This window comes from Athene noctua, chromosome 1, assembly GCF_965140245.1.
Source record: "Athene noctua chromosome 1, bAthNoc1.hap1.1, whole genome shotgun sequence".
Taxonomy (NCBI): Eukaryota; Metazoa; Chordata; class Aves; order Strigiformes; family Strigidae; genus Athene; species Athene noctua.
The window spans coordinates 177,865,228-177,884,485 of record NC_134037.1 but is presented as its reverse complement, the minus strand read 5'-3'; the positions used below and the strand labels follow the sequence as shown (position 1 = coordinate 177,884,485).

The following is a 19,258-nucleotide window of genomic DNA, read 5'->3' as shown; positions in this document are numbered from 1 at the left end:
AGGAACAGAAGTATTTCCTAAAACACCTTGCATGAACTGACAAATCAGATATGCCAAGCATGAGATTTTTCACAGGTACTGTTTGGAGTGTCTGAACCCCAGTCAACACACAAAACTATTCAAACAAGGCAGTGGTCTTTGCCTTCTTAAATAGGATCATAACTTAGAGCATAGTCTTTCCTTCCTTATCCCATTTTTTAATAGATTCCCCTTTGAGTGTAATTTCACCCATAGATGCGTCACTTGACCCATAACCCTGGTAATAGATTCCTTCAGAGCATCAAGTCATGCCTCGTCTCTTCTGTCCTATACCAATAAAGTCCTGTGTGGCCCAGCTTCAGCTCTTTTTCCAAAAACTGCCTTGTCAATGCCCTGTGTGGACTCAGCTAGCTTCAAGACCTAGCTGAATATAAACAGTAATCTTTTTGCTTATTTTGAGGGCTAAGCATAAGAACAGGTCAATACCTGCTCCTGCTATAAACAAAGAGTTACCTGTTGTGAAGAAAATTCTGCGGCTGACTGGCAGGAGGTTTCAAACTTTCTGAGCTGCCAGAGGTGGTCTCTCATCATACCTTTGTAACATAGTAATTGAAAACTATATTTTTCACAAATATCTATGAAAATAAATAATGCTATCTATCATTAACTCTTAATGGAGACGAAACAAGATGGTAAACCAAAAAGATTTTGGCAAAATCATCTGTTGGAAGTACCCTTAAGCATGAGTTGTTAATAGAGAAAGATAGTGTGACAATGTAATATAAATAGCTTTGAGGTTTTTTCCCCTTTTTCACTCTTTCATCTCCAGAATTTTGGATCTCAACACACCAAAAGCATAGAAACATATATGTGGTGTATCAAAACTGTGAAAGCAGAACATTGCCAGTGTTCTCAAAGTATTGAGTGTGAGAGATCAATCAAATAATTGGCAGCACCAGTTTTAATTTTTTCCCAGATATTGGCTTTTCCATCTGCAACAGAAAGTTCCACTAATTAGAAATGTTATGAGCTACTTTGCTGAAATTAGAGAAAGTGATCTTACAGTGACAGAGGGGAACTGTCTGGCTGTAAATAGTTCCTTAGTGTCTAAACTTGTAGCTTGAGAAAAATTGGATTTGACAAGACCTTTCAAAAAAACTGTAAAGATACCTGCCATTTTCCTTCACAATCAGACTGAGCTCAAATTCAGGGAAAAGAATTGGAGATTTTTATTTCCATAACCTGGTTCTCTATTCCAGCTTTCCAGAAATGAACAAGTGGAAAATCTCTGAAGAAAAGTGAAGACACAAATAAGCAGTTGAAAGAGGATTTTAGGAGCTGTCAAATTTAGTACTAATTGCTGTGGCCAATCTAGATCTTCAGAGAAGCTTGAGTTATGGTCTTTTTTTGGTAGACCTACAAATTCTATAGCCATGAAGGGGTTCATGTAACTATTAGAATATATCTATTTTTTCTACATCTATGTAATGTTCTGTTGGTCACACAAAGAATTTATATCAGATCTTAGAGAAACTCTTGTATAGGTATAGTTTGAACGCAAATCTTTAGAATTCCTCCTCTGACTCTTGAAGTCTGGCAGAATAAACAGTCCCCCCAAATCAATAGTTTTGATAACCAGTCTATTTGTCTTCTACTTTTATTTGAGGTATCAACTGGAATAGAGACTTTCTAACTTTTATCATAACATGAGTTTTATCAAATATTCATCTGTCCTGATAGCAGTTTCACTCCAATTTAATATTGGTATTGGAAGATGAGTGTATTAAGTTTTGTATTTGGTATGAAACAAATAAATTAATTGAAACTTAAATTATTTCACATTTTTAAATATGTTTTTCAACATATGGAAATATGTATTTAAATATGTTTTTCAAATTAGTATCAAATTACTACTAAGTACTTCATAATAAATACATTTTCAGTCATTCTGAATGTTAATGACTAACATTCAATCTTGCTTCCCTTCTGAGCAAATATACAGAAGGAGTGGTGCTAACAAAGGGTGAATACTTTATCCCAAGAGCTGAAAGCAGACAGAAACCTGGATAACTCTTGAGGATAAGAAAAAACCACAATAATTTCTAGAAAATTTTATGTTGCACATAAGAAGATGCTGATGCATGATTGTGTACATGCAGATATTGTTGATTATACCATCTATATGTGATTATTTTCTTGCTAAAAGTATGAATACAGTTATAGGTCATTGGTGACCTCTTTCGTTAGCGTGAGCCTCCTCTACCTGGAAGTTTTAGTCTGTAGCTGTATTACAGCACTATAATCCTAAAAGCATGGAAAGGCATACCCTAGGGCAGATTGCTATTTACAGCTGTGCAGTCTTCTGATGGGCTTTCAGAACTCTGTCAATGCTTTTGAAGAGTGTTAAAGTAAGTATAACCCCACATAGCGAGTTTAGTAATGAACAGGAAGAGAGGAGCTCTTATGGCTCTTATGTGCACAATGGAATTTCCACTGGCTGATGGGATGCGCAGGTAAGCCCTCAGAAAGTTAGAGTTACAAGTAGACTAGCACCTTTTGTTAAAAAAAAAAAGCAAAAACATACCAAAAATACCTTTAATAAATGATGGGTTTTTTTCCTCTGGAAATGCATGTGCTTTGGAGGCTGCTGATAGCAAAGGTAGACATATATATACTTAAAATGTTTCTCTGATATTTTGCTTAGACATGCATTTGTTAGGGGCCTTAGTTTAGGTATGTTTTTAAATACGACAAGCTCAAATATCACATTCCAGGAGAAAATTATGGCATTCAAAAAACTGAGGCTCAGGGTATTCAAGGGAGTATTGATATATGTTAAACATCAAGTGACACCTTGGTTTTGGATAATGGAAAGTTTTGATATTTATCTTTTGGGTGACTGTAAAGCATGTAAATCAGAATATGATAAAAGAGTTTCAAACTTTCTTCAGGAGGGACAATTTCCATTTGTGTTAAGGTATTCATCTATTTCATCCTTTCAGTGGCAGTCTTGTTTTCATTTTATTTGTTATTTTGAGTTACTAACAACTATTTTTTAATATAGAGTGCTGTTTTCTATTTTATTTCATGCTTGCTTTCAGAATTAGTAGGAGAGATTAATTCTTGGAAACTGGGACAAGATGTATGTGAAAGCAGTTTCTCAAAACTCAAGATGTATCGGAATCAAAATGTGGTGAACATATGCTGAAATCCGGCCTTGTGGGCGGGTGATTAAACAGTATCTTGCAGCAAACTTGCTTTAGTACAAGTAAATTTCTGGCTTTGGTGTGAAACCATATTTTTAGGGTTTGTGGCATTAAAAGGAGTATTTATATTATTTCCATATTTGCCACATCACAGAATTAAACTGTAAAAGGGGAAACATGGTGGCCAGCATTAGGACAGGTCACTTAAAGAGGTTGTGGAATCTCCCTTTTTGGAGATTGTTGGATCTAGACTGGAGATGACCCTGAAGAACATGATCCAGTGTTGGCTTCAAAGCAAGCCTTGCTCTGAGCAGGAGGAAGGAAATGACCTCCTTCATCATTCTGTGATTCTAAACAGCACTAAGAAAATGGCATTAAGCATTATCTAATAACTGTGAAGAGGCTGCACATTGCATTCGATGATTTCCTAAAAAAAGCAACCAAAGAAGCATTTTTAGATGTCATCCTCACTTGCATTTTTTGGATCACATATCATGTGAATTTGAATCTGAATGGCACTGACTAATGCATACTGTTTATACATCTTCTGGGTAAAAAAAAAAAAAATAGTTGGTGTTTTTGCAAAGGACAAACCAACTTGAATCCTGAAGTCTATGTAAAATAATCTAAAGTGTTTGCTAAAATCACTGAAGTCAGTTGAATAGTTCCCAAGAACTTCACTCGGTTGTAGATTTTGTCCTTAATTATAATTTAATTTAATGAGCTAATTTAGAATAATAACTGAATTTAATAAATCTTTTCTATTTTATAATATGACATACTGTATGAAAAAATAGCTAGATGTCTAAATTACATGCTGTCTGCCTATTAAAAACTGATACCCCTTTATTACCCTTTCTTCCCAAAAACTGACTCAAAAGTTGAGAGGTGCAAGCTCATATTTTCAAGTTCAATTGACAGATGAAACATTTAAAGAGAAGGTTTTCATATTGTTCTCATCTGCTTTCAGAATCACTTAAAAGAAAACCAAGCAAGAGGTTCTCCTTTTCTGTTTTGGCACTGTGAAAATGTTAGTGCAGAAAAGTCAAGCAGCATAATAAAATTGTGTGGGTTGTGAACTGAGAAGTGCTAAAATTTTGGGTTTGTGTATATATGTGTGTTTTTTCAATCTCTGAATTAGGTAAGATTTTCAAAGCATCTAAGAGAGAGTTATTTATACACTTCTGCCCAGTCACTCTGTTATTCCTGGGCCATAAAGATCTGTCTTAGTCCTACACGGGTTGAAATATTTCACATGATGTAAGTTAGGATGGTGTTGATGTCTTGACTTGCTGAGGGCTGGTGCTGATTGAGTTGCTACTGGTAGCAGAAGAAAAAGGACAGGAGCCAGAGAATGAAAACAAATGGGCTCCTTTTTTCTTCCCAGTGGAGGCCTATTTTGACCATCTGAGGTGGCAGTACTGTTGAGTAGCTTTCTTCAGATATGATCTACAAGGGATCAGCACATCTACCGAGTCAGTTAATTTTTTATATTACACTTAATTATTGTTGCATTGCTGGTAATTTATCCCCACAAACATGTTAGTATTTGCTGCTTGAGAATGTCTTAGCTGTGAGACAAGACATCCCTTGGAAGCTGAGTCTCAGTCTCATGCACGTGAGCTCAGGTGTACGGGAAGTGGGGAGGGGGAAATTAAAAGATAAAGCAGCTCTTTGACTTGAAAAGGAAGCCTTGTAAGTTGGGGTGAGGGTTTGTTGTATCTACTAGGAACAGGATTTGGGCTCACAGTGCTTTTGCTTAGATTTATTTTTATCAAGTGTCACAAAAGTTTTGATTTTTGTACTGATTCATGGTAAGCTGAAATAAGAGGTTTTAGTACTCAGACACTGTACTGTGGCCTTTTCTTGGTTTCAGCACTGATAAATCTGTCTATCTTAAACTAAAATTCAAAACAACTAAAATCATGTCTTTAAATGTTGAGTGCTTAGTTACGGAATTATTTTTTTAAAAAAATTCACTAGATGATGGTGATTATGTGAGTCAAAGTTTTGTAACAGAAATTACCATAAAATGTGTTAATGTGTATTGCCATTTTTAATGCACTAAGGAAGGAATAATTTCCAAGGCAATGGGTTGGTTCATGGGAGTGGATCAGCTGGAGGTTTGAGGCCGACTAGGGCACAGCGATCATGAAATAATCTCTATTCTTAGAGAGGTCAGGAGAGAGCTAAGCAGGACTGACATCCTGGACTTCAGAAGGGCTGACTTTGTCTTGCTTAGGCACCTGCTTGAAAGGATCCCCTGGGAGACTCTCCTGAAGGGTATAGGGGCCCAGGAAGGCTGGGCGCTCTTTAAGAAGGAAGTGTTAATGGCTCAGGAGCAGGCGGTGCCCAGGTGCTGTAAGAGAAGCCGACGCCAGAGAAGACCACCCGGGCTGAACAGGGAGCTTCGGCTGCAACTCAGGGAGAAAAGGAGAGTTTACAGCCTTTGGAAGAAGGGGCTAGCCACTCACAGTGATTACAAAGAGGCTGTGAGGCTATGCAGGGTGGAAATCAGAAGGGCTAGAGCCCAGATGGAAATTAATTTGGCCTCTGCAATCAAGGATAACAAGAAAAGTTTCTATAAGTATGTCAGTAGCAAATGAAAGTCCAGGGAGAGTCTCCATCCCCTGCTAAATGCAGGAGGAAATTTGGTAACAAGTGATGAGAAGGCTGAGGTGCTTAATGCCTTCTTTGCCTCAGTTTTTAATAGCAAGGTTAGTTGTATTGATGAAATCCAGCCTCCACAGCCAGAATACAGAGACTGGGAGAACAACCCCCCTGCAATCCAGGAGACAGTAAGTGACCTACTGCATCACATAGACACATACAAGTCTATGGGACCAGACGGGATACACCCGAGGGTGCTGAAGGAGCTGGCTGGGGTGCTCGCCAAGCTGCTTTCCATCATTTACCAACAGTCCTGGCTGACCAGGGAGGTCCCGACTGATTGGAAATTGGCCAGTGTGACACCCATCTATAAGAAGGGTCGGAAGGATGATCAAGGAAATTACAGGCCTGTCAGCTTCACATTGGTGCCTGGGAAGCTGATGGAGCAGCTCATCCTAAACACCATCATGCACCACATGAGGGACAAACAGATGCTCAGGCCCAGTCAGCAGGGGTCTATGAAAGGCAGGTCCTGCTTGACAAACCTGATCTCCTTCTATGACAGGGTGACCTGCTCATTGGATGAGGGAAAGGCTGTGGATGTCGTTTACCTTGACTTCAGTAAGGCCTTTGACACCATTTCCCACAGCATTCTCCTGGCGAAACTGGCTGCTCGAGGTTTGGACAATCGCACACTTCACTGGGTAAAAAACTGTCTGGACGACCGGGCCCAGAGAATTGTGGTGAACGGAGTTAAATCCAGTTGGCAGCCGGTCATGAGTGGTGTCCCCCAGGGCTCGGTGTTGGGGCCACTCCTGTTTAACATCTTTATTGATGATCTAGACGAGGGGATCGAGTGCACCCTCAGTCAGTTTGCAGATGACACCCAGCTGGGTGGGAGTGTTGATCTGCTCGAGGGTAGGGAGGCTCTGCAGAGAGACCTGGACAGGCTGGAGCCATGGGCTGAGCCCAACTGGAGGAGTGTCAATAAGGTCAAATGCCGGGGGCTGCCCTTGGGCCACAACAACCCCCAGCAGCGCTACAGGCTTGGGGAGGAGTGGCTGGAGAGCTGCCAGTCAGAGAGGGACCTGGGGGTGTTGATTGACAGCCGGCTGAACAGGAGCCAGCAGTGTGCCCAGGTGGCCAAGAAGGCCAATGGCATCCTGGCTTGTGTCAGCAATAGCGTGGCCAGCAGGGACAGGGAAGGGATCTTACCCCTGTACTCGGCACTGGTGAGGCCGCACCTCGATTCCTGTGTTCAGTTTTGGGCCCCTCACTACAAAAAGGACATAGAGTTACTCGAACATAACCAGAGAAGGGCTGCAAAGCTGTTTAAGGGTCTGGAACACATGTCCTATGAGGAGCGGCTGAGGGAACTGGGATTGTTTAGTCTGGAGAAGAGGAGGCTGAGGGGAGACCTTATCACCCTCTACAGCTACCTGAAAGGAGGTTGCAGAGAGCTGGGTTTGAGCCTCTTTAGCCTAGTAGAAAGCAACAGGACAAGAGGGAATGGCCTCAAGTTGCTCCAGGGAAAGTTCAGACTAGATATTAGGAAGCATTTCTTTCCAGAAGGGGTTGTTAGGCATTGGAATGGGCTGCCCAGGGAGGTGGTGGAGTCCCCATACCTGGAGGTGTTTAAGAGTCGGGTCGATTTGGAGCTTAAGGATATGCTGTAGGTGGGAACTGTGCTAGGAGAACGGTTGGACTAGACAATCTCCAGGGTCCTTTCCAACCTAGATGATTCTGTGATTCTGTGAGGGAAATACTTCCAGTCAAACTCTGGTAAAAAATAAAGTGTTTTCTATTTCAGAATATTTTTTGGGGAGCCTTTTTCCCAGTTGTGATTTAGCAAAATTTTATTGGTGTCCTTAATAATATTTTGTCAATTTCTGTGCAAGTTGTCTGATTTTCTAAAGACCATCATATAAATGCTTTCACACCTGCATTAGGCAATGTGTTAATTTGCAGATTTGTGTATTTACATCAGGAAGACCTTAATCAGACGATGTATTAGAAATACATGGCCTTGTAGCTTCACTAACATACTAACCAAAGGAGACATTCCTTATTAACAGAATGAGAGAAAAGCAATCGTTTTAGAGAGAAACTTCAGTTGTTTTGGCAAACTAATATGTGGTCTATTTTAAGATGTTTCACTGTGTGCTTTTGCTTTACAACCTTATGAACAGATGAACTAAAATTACCTTTCTTCTTAGGCCTAGAAGTTTGTTGGCTGGTGTTACCTGGTGATGACTTCAGTGTTCACAATGTTACACTTCTTTTATGATATGGATGTGGTTGAATATAAACTCTGTACTTTCACTTCTTCCGTTTTGATTTTCTTGTAGACATTTCAGCAGTCTTCTCTACAGCAGAAAAGTAAAAAGAAGAACAAAGGTAAAAATTAAATTCGTTTTCATGTGTTGGTAGGAGGGGAATTGCCAACGTTAATATTTATGGTATTGCAATATCTGAGGAACTAGAACTTGTAAGCTCCAATCCAATGTTTAGTTCACTTGATCATGTTGAGAAGGTGTTAGTCCATTAGTCTCATAGTTTCCTAATGATCCTCTACCTGCATATATCTGTTGTTGTCTTTTTTTTCAATACTTAGACTAGCCTCTTTGGGGCCAGGGCTGTTTTTTCCAGCTGTGTGCATGTAATGACTTACTGCAGCCCTTGCTTATTACCTAAGATGTCAGGTAATTTATATCATAGTAAATTGTCCTCCTTTGATTTAAAAGTACAAAGGCCTTAAGAACTGTTTAGTTGCAAAAGGAGCTGTAAAGAGAGGTTTCTGAATACCTGTGATGTACTTACATAGTTGTATTTGGCAGCCAAGTGTGAAAGTACATGAATTTATATGCTGTGTGCTTTAATCTGATGGGAAATATTTGTTGAAAATGACAAATAACCATTTATCTTATTTTTAAATATCTTGCCTTCTTTTTCTCTGTGTCTTCTCTTTCTCTGTTGCCTTTTTTTTTTTTTTTTCCCTAGTCTTACCCGTAAAATATGAGCTCTGTGAAGTGCTAAACATGGTTTGGTTTGATTTTTAACTTATGGTGCCTTGCATAGACTTTGGTCAAAATAGAATGCTTATAATAATTTATTCATAGCAAATTGAGGTTGAAATTTTAATTTCATTTTCTTAAGCAAATACATAGTGCTGTCTGGCTAGTTGTCTTGTTGATTTAGTGGACAAGTCAAATGCTTTCACATCAACTTGTCATTTTCAGCTCCTATTCCTGGTAAAAGCAAAAGACGGATCTCATGTAAAGATCTTGGTCGAGGAGACTGTGAAGGCTGGCTTTGGAAAAAGAAAGATGCCAAGAGTTATTTCTCTCAGAAATGGAAAAAATACTGGTTTGTCCTAAAGGATACATCACTTTATTGGTATATCAATGAAGAGGTAAGCATTTGTGCTCACTGTCTCAACAAATACCCTGTGTAGTGCTGTTGTCATGATTTAGTAGGAAGCCAGTGCTTTGAGTGCTTATATATATGAATAACTTTATTCACCCAAATAAACATACTGAAGTTAATATTAGCTGCCTGACTAAATTGCCATTAAAGTCTGGAGATATTTGATCCTTCAAATACACCTTTTACTACGAGGAGAAATAACACAACTTTCTTGTGTCCTGCTCTCACCAGTTTAGAATAAATCTATACTCAAACTCTTTAAAGGGAAAAAATAGTTATTTAATCCTGTCACTCAACTTTAGTTGTGGGAATGTAAACTTTATAATGATGTACTGCCTGGTGTTCCTCATTTATCTGTGCTAGTCAAATCACAAAACCTCTGGCAATTAAGAAAGATGTTTTGTTTTCCTCAGTTGTCTTCTCCTGTCGTTTCTTCTTTGTAGCTTTTGATATGATTTCAGTCCTCATATATGCTGAGCACTTGAGCAGCCCAACTGAATTGTGTACAGCTTTGATTGTGCAACATATTCTGCTTTGGTACACATTTATTTATATCAGCTTTAGCAAAAAAGTTTTTGCCAGTGAGTTAGGAAAACTTAATTTTAAACCCTATTTATCTCATTAGTAAATAGAATCATATGTTTGTGTTGGAAGGGACCTTAAAGATCATCTAGTTCTACCCCCCCTGCCATGGGCAGGTACACCTTCCACCAGACCAGGTTGCTCAAAGCCCTGTCCAGCCTGGCCTTGAACACTGCCAGGGAGGGGGCAGCCACAGCTTCTCTGGGCAACCTGTGCCAGTGCCTCACCACCCTCACCATAAAGAATTTCTTCCTTACATCTAATCTAATCTGCCCTCTTTCAGTTTAAAGCCATTACTTTTACCCCTTGACCTATCACTGCATGTCCTTGTAAAAATCCTTCTCCAGATTTCCTATAGGACCCCTTTAGGTACTGGGAGGCCACTATAAAGTCTCCCCAGAGCCTTCTCTTCTCCACGCTAAACCACCCCAACTCTCTCAGCCTGTGTTCAGAGGAGAGGTGCTCCAGTCGCCTTACGATCTTTGTGCCCCTCCTCTGGACCTGCTTGAGGAGGTCCATGTCCTTCTTATGTTGGGGGCCCCAGAGCTGGACACAGTACTCCAAGTGGGATCTCAGGAAAGCAGAGTAGAGGGGGAGAATCACCATCCTCGACCTTCTGGCTACACTTCTTTTGATGCAGCCCAGCATACAGTTGGCTTTCTGGGCTGCAAGCACACATGGCTGGGTCATGTTGAGCTTTTTGTCAACCAACAGTCCCAAGTTCTTCTCTTTAGGGCTACTCTAAATCCATCGCCCAGCCTGTATTTGTGCATGGGATTGCCCCGACCTCTGTGCACTTGGCCTTGTTGAATTTCATGAGGTTTGTATGGACCTGCCTCTTGAGCCTGCTGAGATCTCTCTGGATGCCATCCATTCCCTCCAGCATGTTGACTGCACCACACAGCTTGGTGTCATCAGCAAACTTGCTGAGGGTGCACTTAGTCTCACTGTACACGTCACCAACAAAGATGTTAAACAACACCGGTCCCAATAGTGACCCCTGAGGAACGCCACTCATCACGGCTTTCCACTTGGACATTGAGCCATTGACTCTTTGAGTGCGACCAGCCAGCCAATTCCTTATCCACTGAGTGGTCCATCCATCTGTCCAATTTAGGGACAAGGTACAGGACAGTGTTGAATGCCTTACACAAGTCCAGGTAGATGACGTCAGTTGCTCTTAAACAACTGTGTAACCCCATTGTAAAAGGGGGTTATCCAGTTTTTGTCAGGCACAATTTGCTCTTTGTGAAGCCATGATGGCTGTCACCACTCACCTCCTTATTTTTCAGGTGCTTTAGCATAGTTTCCAGGAGGATCTGCTCTATGTCTTGCCAGGCACAGAGGTGAGACTGACTGGCCTGTAGTTCCCAAGGTCTTCCTTTTTTCCCTTTTTAAAAATGGGGATTATGTTTCCCCTTTTCCAGTCCATGAACTTTGCCTGACTGCCACAGCTTCTCAAATGTAATGGATAGTGGCTTAGCCACTTCATCTGCCAGTTCCCTCGGAACCCATGGATGCATCTTATCAGGTCTCATGGACTTGTGCACCTTCAGGTTCCTTAGATGATCTCAGATTTGATCTTTTCCTACAGTGGGCAGTTTATTCTTCCAGTCCCTGTCTTTGCCTTCTGTGACTTGGGTGGTGTGGCTGGAGCCCTTACCAGTGAAGACTGAGGCAAAAAAATATCCTGAGATAAAATCATTGCCAATGTGTGGACGCACTCAGTCCTGGTCTTGGTCTTTTAATCACTGCAAGCATTTGTACATAACCTTTTAAAAATACTATGATCCTCAACTTTTCTGTGAGTAGACAGAAAGCAAGTTGTTCCACAGAGTTACTGAAGCCTGTTTTTCCACAGACTTAGACCATTTGCGCCTTGATCCCAGCTTCGGATCGGTAACCCTAACTCCCTCCACTCCATCCTTCCTCCTCAAGGTCTACTACAAGGTCTTCATCAGGGTGGTAACTCATATCTACAAGTATGATGCTTGGTCACCAGCCATGGTCAAAGCACATGTGAAACAAGTGAATTGTGCCTTATTTTCCCGTGGAGATGGGAGTGGTCTGAGCTCCTCTGTTTCTCCCCTGTCCCAAGTTTCCCTGTGACTTGCTGAGACTTGTTAAGACCTCAGCCACCTCACTAAAGTATCTGCAATCACCAATAGAATCACACGCTGGTGGGGGGAGCCTCAGTGGCAGATGGACAGACAAGAAAACAGTGCTTTTGCCAAAATTTTATTTCCTTAGGCAACCATTCAAAAAAGAAATAGCAAGATTATTCTAAACAGTATCCTTTTGATTTTAAAATACCTGCTAATGCAGAACCTGTTACAATCTTGTACCTTCCACAGACCAACTCTAGTTCCACTTCTATATGCTGTTTTTTGTCTTGTCTTTATTTTTAAGAAAGCATATAGTCATATGGACTGTATAGGAATAACCATTTAATAACCATGTATAACCATGGAGAGTCTGAGAAAAATATGTAATTCTGTGGAATTCCTTAACATACATTTGTGTTTTCTGCAGCTTCACTTTCATGATCCTGTATTAATTTCTCATGCAAAGTTATGAGCAATTAAGTAAGAGAGTCTGTGTTACTGATGTATTAATGGTTTAAAATAATGCTTTCAACTTGTGAAAAGACAGTCTCAAGGGAGATGAAATATCTGATAAAATAAACTATTCACAAGTCTTTAGAGGAGAGAGAAGGAAGGTCAGATGTCCTCTCCTGAGTGTTGGAGAGAGATGAAAGTAGCTGAAGATATGTCATGCCTCTTAGCTGTGATATCGTATCAAGATGGTAAGCAGCACACACTGAAATTGCTTTTTTCCCTATTTCTTACAGTAGACTGCATTTCTCCTTACTAATTAGTCGATCTTCCCCCAAAATTAACTAATAACAATAACTAATTGCCTGAATACATTTGGTCATTTTGTATATTTTCAAATGCTGCTTCAACTGTGAAACTGTTTGAGAAAACTGGGTATTCAAAACTGTATTTTACACCAAGGGATCTGTCTTACTACTTTGGCAAAAGTCCCAGTGACTTCTGTGGGAGGTTTGTCAGAGCAGAGCATACAGAAGTATTCCTTATATAAGGAGCAGGCAAGGGAAAATATCTAAGTTTTCAGTGTGGTGGGGTTTTTTTCTGACACCTTAACAAGTAACATCTAGAACTATCTTTGCAGGATGAAAAAGCAGAAGGATTCATCAGTCTACCTGAATTTAAAATTGACAGAGCCAGTGAATGCCGCAAGAAATAGTAAGTATGCTCAAAAATAATTCAGTGGTACAATAGAAGAAGTGGAACAAAGGACAAGGTTTTCCCTTAAAACAATGACATAATGGACTTCATTACAATGCCTTTACCATGAATCACAGGGCTTGACTAAAGCAAAATAAATTAAGAACAAGAGGTTTGTTTGGCTGCTTATGTTCCTAGTTTTCCTTTTTTCTTTTGCTTCCTTCCTGTTTTGGAAGGTATTTTTGTTTGTTGGAAGTTGGAGTGCGGGTGTATGACAATTTAAGCTCAATAAAGAGCTTTAAGCATAGTAGAGACCATCCAAATAAAAAAGTCCCCTAGTTCATGGTCAGGCATCAATCTTTAATGTAACTCTAAATGAGTTAGCATCATCTCAAAGTTTGCTGACACAGTGTATCAGTTCTGAGGCAGAGTGAAAAAAATGCCACTGATTTGCTGTATTTTTGAGGTATGACCTAAAGGTCTCAAATTACTTTTCTTCTCACCTAGCTGTGTGTGCTGTCGTTCTTATTTAGATGCAAATTCAAGCATATGTAGCAGTGTAACAGGCTCATGCTCCTGCAGAGGCATTTTTAGAGTTATTGTTGAAAACTTTTTGCATTGCCTTCTAATGTTTTTTACTATTCTTTTAAGTTTATCAGGACTGTGGAATCACTGAAATTTGTACAGAAAAGCAATTGCAAAAGTAAAATTATATGATTTGTAGTACATACAGTTCTAAAGAACACAGTGACCTTGTATAATCAATTGATCTACATGTCTCTTCAGGATGAACTTTCATGATGGTCTCAAAGGGCAGAAAATAAAAACTGTATTTTAAAAAAAAGGAAATATCTCTGCTTGGGCTTATTGTCCTGTGTCCTTGGGATACGTTGCTGAAGTGCTTCATTTTTTTCTGGTTTTATTGGGGCATCAGCATAAAGTCGGTTGACATTTCTCAGAATTGCACCCTGCTTAAATTGTTTTTTTAGTTGATTCGGTATCTACTGGATAGTAGAACATAAAATGTGGCTATTAGAATTCCTTGCTTGGGTGACAGATAAAGAAAAGAATCCAGACAACAGATGCTGTAACAATTTTAAGAAGTCAAGTTTTGGGTCTCAGTAACTTGATGATGTCTTTCTAAACTGAGCAGATGTCACTGTACATCTGCTTTCACTTGCATAACATTGTGTCACACTTTAATGCATCAGAGGAATTCTTTTTGTCTCGATTTTACATTAACTTCATTAGCAGTAACTTTCCTGGATATCAATTTCATATCTCTGGTTTCTTAAAACCTATTTTCATATATTTACATATATGTACACACACACAGACATATACATTGGAAATTGCAAGCATGATACACATGAAGAACATCATTACCATTTTTCTGAGACACAATCAATTAAAGTGTGAATTATTTTATTATATTTTTAATACAGATTTTAAAAATTCATTGTGTCTCAGAAAAATGTTGATGATGTTGTTCATGTATTATGTTTTTAGTTTTCTGTATTTTCTTTGGGACTGTTAAACATTTTTGCTCTTATTTTAAGAGGGACCTTCAGGCTATTCTCAAAAATTATTCTTCTGTACTGTGAATTATTAATTACTTTCAGATGCATTTCCTGGATCTTCAAGTACTTCACCATAAATCATTATCCAACATAGTTAGAAAATTCTTTCTAGTAATTTATTTCATATTATGTATAAAATACAGTCATTCTCTCAGCCCAGTCATGTTGATTTCTTTGGTGGAAAGAAAAGAAGAGATGTAATTACCCATTGCTTAGAATGACCTCAAAAATACTGTGTTAATTTATAACAGCTTTTTGGAAGTCAATCAGAGCATCACTTTTTTCTGCTTGAAACACAGTCATTAGAGCTAAAGGTAATGTCTAGGTCACTGGGATGTAGGAAATCACTAGGACTGAGAGTTTTTCTGTTGTATCAAATAAATTGTTCAGTCAATTTTCTGTTCAGAAAAAATTGACACCTCTAGATATATCAGCAAAATTACCTAATACATAAAATTATATTCTTAACTAGTTAACTTTATCCAGATACACTACACTGCAAGTGATTGTTGAACAATATTTATGCACATATGAATCAAGCATTATTTAGAAAGGGGTGGTTGAAGAGCACTTGTTGAAATCTGGCACAGTCCTAGAAGTTGTATGTTTGTATGCTGTTTGGGGGCATCTAACAACTCAGGAAATCTGAACTCATCTCATTCCTTGGTGACCACACTATCTTTTTTTTTTTTTTTAAAGAGATGTGCCATTATATTTTTATAATTATGGTTTTTGTCTACAGTGCATTCAAAGCCTGCCATCCTAAGATCAAAAGTTTTTATTTTGCTGCTGAACATCTAGATGATATGAACAGGTAAGGAAATCTAGGAAACTTCAAGTAACTGTTCTGTAAATGTGACGCTTCTTGAAGATAGTGATAACACAGTGATAGTAAATTATATGTTAATCTAAAAAGTTAAGTTTAATAGCTGAAGAAGTAAGTGCTCAGTAGCATTGTTTTCTGAAGTGGGTGCATGTGGAGGGAATGACAAGTTGGAGAAAGGTTTAAAGCAGTCACTGATCTTCTGCCAGTCTTGAAAAAGGAGATAGAGATTACTGAGAAAGAATTTTGCAGATTTTTAACATACATGTTGAAGTGAAATTTTGGTTGTATTGAATTTGGTGGGGAAAATTTCAGCAACTCAAAAGAACAAGTACTTAAGTCTTTGTTCTTTGGATACTGAGTTTTACTGTGTCTGTTTTAGGCCACGTGTGATTGTTTCAGAAAAATGATTGAGATTTCAGCACAAAATAACCACAGTTTCTTTTAATTCATTTGAATGGTAAATTTAAAACATGGATCTTATGTTTATTCAAATATCTGGTGTTTTATTTCATTTATTTTCACAGCATAAACTGAAATTAATTCAGTTCAAAATAACATGCCATTTTCATCATATGACAGAGGACACAAAAAAAAAATCTATTATTGCAACCTGAGAACTGGTCTATCTTAGATAATATCTGTGGACGTCCTCGCTGAGAAAAAATTGCTTTTCAAACAGAAAAAAAAAAAAAAAAAAGATGAAACTCAGCCATAGAACTGTTAGTAAGTGCTATAATCATGGTTTAATCTCTGCCGTGTGTACTAGATTCAGCTACCTGGCAGAGCCACCTTCAGGGTACTGCCAGTTCTTTACTGCTAATATTTGACTGCAAAAGTATGCCAATATTTTACTATGCTTGCTTTCATTTAGAAACAGCTGTCTGTTAACATTTTTTCAAAAGTTCATGCATGACTAAGGCTCACTTCAAAAGTCTATTCTCAATTAGAAAACTTAAAACCTTTTTATTTTTTTTGTAAAATTTTAGGCTTGCCTTTCATTGATAATTCTGTCAAACCAGGCAATGCAATTTACAAACAGAATAATGGCATTGTCTATTTGGCTTATCCTTAACTACAGCAGTAGATAAATCATGTCAGCAGGTCTTCAGTCAGTATGACAAGGCACCTTGTTTCTAAGGATAAAAATTTTTATAACTGTTCAGTAATCAGGAAGTGGCAGCAAATATGCATCAATTCTTTAAAAATATATTGCACAGTCTAAAAACTCAAGAACTGAAAGATTTTTGACTTCCCAACATAAGCAGTCTTTTTATGATATTTTGAAGTGCTTATTAATTCATTTCGAATGAGCTTGACCAATTTTTGATCTGAGTTATACACATGTAAATTTAAAGGAACTGTGTCAGGCTCTGTGGAAATACTTGAAGTTCTTACATCTGAGTTGCCATCAGAGTCTCACCAAATAATTTTATTTTTTCTCTTTGTTTAATGTATTAGAACAAGTAGTCCACTTTCACAGAGATTGAATTAACTCTATATATTGAAAATAAAAGAGTAAGCTACTGAAAAATAATCTTTCAAATGCAGAGATAATAAAATACTTACTGTCTAAAATAATTTTGTAGCCTAGTGAAGTCAAACATAGAATCAAATTTTTAAGTTAAATTAAGACTGGTTTGATAAATTTCTGGGGGTTTCGGTTAGGTTTCTGACATACATTTAAATTATGTTTCATGCAGTCATTTCAGTTCTGTTTATATTTGAAGTGGAAGAAACAAAAGGAGAAAACTGCTAAGGCACAGTAGAACTAAAAGTTCAAAATGGTTCAATTTCTTCATACCTTGTATAAAATGATTCAGTTGGATTTTTTTAAAAAAAAGTCTATGCAGGGTATGAAGTCTTTGTGTGTATCTACTCACATAAAATGGGCATTTTAATCTTGGGTAACTGTCACTATTCAAATCTTCTTATGACTTTCATGGCTATGCCACACCAGTATGCTGGTAAGGAGTCTGAAGAACTATGATCACTGAACTTCATTGTTGTGGGATCTGAAGTTCCTTTCATCTGCATGACTGCACCATCAAGTGTTTTTTATACCCATATAACATGCTTAGTCTGGGTGAGAAGGACAAAATATCCTTTATTGACGCAAAATACTGGTATGCTAGTGTAAGTGTATAGTCATAGAAACATTTTCACAGAATCCAGTCCAACCATTAACCTCACACTGACAGTTCCCAACTACACCATATCCCTCAGCGCTATGTCGACCCGACTCTTAAACACCTCCAGGGATGGGGACTCCACCACCTCCCTGGGCAGACCATTCCAACACCTAACAACCCGTTCTGTAAAGAAATGCTTCCTAATATCTAGTCTAAACCTTCCCTGGCACAACTTCAGGCCATTCCCTCTTGTCCTATTGCCTATTGGTTAAAGAAGCTCCTCCCCAGTTCTCTGCAACCTCCTTTCAGGTAGCTGTAGAGGGCGATGAGGTCTCCCCTCAGCCTCTTCTTCTCCAGACTAAACACCCCCAGTTCCCTCAGCCGCTCCCCATACGACCTGTGCTCCAGACCCTGCACCAGCTTCGTTGCCCTTCTCTGGACACGCTCGAGTCATTCAATGTCCTTTTTGTAGTGAGGGGCCCAAAACTGAACACAGGAATCGAGGTGCGGCCTCACCAGTGCCGAGTACAGGGGTAAGATCCCTTCCCTGTCCCTGCTGGCCACGCTATTGCTGACACAAGCCAGGATGCCATTGGCCTTCTTGGCCATCTGAGCACACTGCTGGCTCCTGTTCAGCTGGCTGTCAATCAACACCCCCAGGTCCCTCTCTGACTGGCAGCTCTCCAGCCACTCCTCCCCAAGCCTGTAGCGCTACTTGGAAATTCATTGTTATTCCCATAACTTGCTTGGAAATTCATTGTTATTCGCATTCCAAGAATATTGAGATGTAGAAGGCAGTCCATATATTTCTATTTGGTGATACTATACATAACTTTATTTTGATTTTCCATGGTAATTGTGCCTGCTGCTTTATGGACTGTTTGTTCTTTACTCAAAAGCTGTGATCATCAGCTCAGAGGCAAATGCTTCATTTTTAGGACTGACCAACTTAAATACTTAAAATACTCTTAATCTTCCTTTTTATTCCAAACTGTCTTTTTTTTAAGTGATGACATATATGGCTGCCAAAATTACACCTTCTAGGCAGTGAAATACAGTCAGTAACTTCACGCGAAATATTTGTTTGAAAACTTCTTTGATCTGCTTTAACTGAGCTCTTTTCTTTCTGTTTTATTGACATAAGAGGTTTTTTCCTTAGTGCAGTTCTATGATCAAGAAGAACGACAACAAGTCAGCTTGTAGTATTAGTGCATGAGAAATGTCTCTGGAAGATTTCAGTGAAGAAGGCCTCTAAAAATTCTCCTGTATTGTCCACAGGCCTCTTCATTCCATTTAAATTGCAGTTGGGTACTTATCCATATGGTAAGGTATCCATATTCCCATATAACAAGTTCATCCTATATCCTTGAGCTTTATGATTGAGGGCAATTTGACACTCTGCTTTGACTAAAAGTATTGCATCTACCTGGGGGATGAGATAAGATAGAAAAATGTTTCCTACTCTTCTGTAAGAGTGTCAGTACTGTGCATTCTTCTTTACAGAAGTTATAGGTCTACAGAAAGATACGGTTTTTTGAATCTAATCTATGCATTATAAAATTGTTTTAACTAAATACTGACAAGAAACATATGTGATATTCTTGAAAGAAAAAAACAAAACGTAGATGATTGCTGCAACTATAGTGCTACTGTATTGCTTGTCATACCT

General features: G+C 38.7%; 1 protein-coding gene across 10 annotated transcripts in view; it reads left to right on the top strand.

Annotated features, from left to right (window-relative positions):
• The window catches only part of CNKSR2 (connector enhancer of kinase suppressor of Ras 2), a 223,420-nt gene that overhangs the window by 150,681 nt on the left and 53,481 nt on the right, over positions 1 to 19,258 (top strand). For all 10 annotated transcript variants that reach the window (XM_074906110.1, XM_074906092.1, XM_074906062.1 and 7 more), the window contains 4 exons: positions 8,144 to 8,192; positions 9,035 to 9,207; positions 12,999 to 13,072; positions 15,377 to 15,448. In XM_074906110.1, the coding sequence (XP_074762211.1) occupies positions 8,144 to 8,192; positions 9,035 to 9,207; positions 12,999 to 13,072; positions 15,377 to 15,448 (368 nt within the window). The remainder of the gene's footprint in view (positions 1 to 8,143; positions 8,193 to 9,034; positions 9,208 to 12,998; positions 13,073 to 15,376; positions 15,449 to 19,258) is intronic.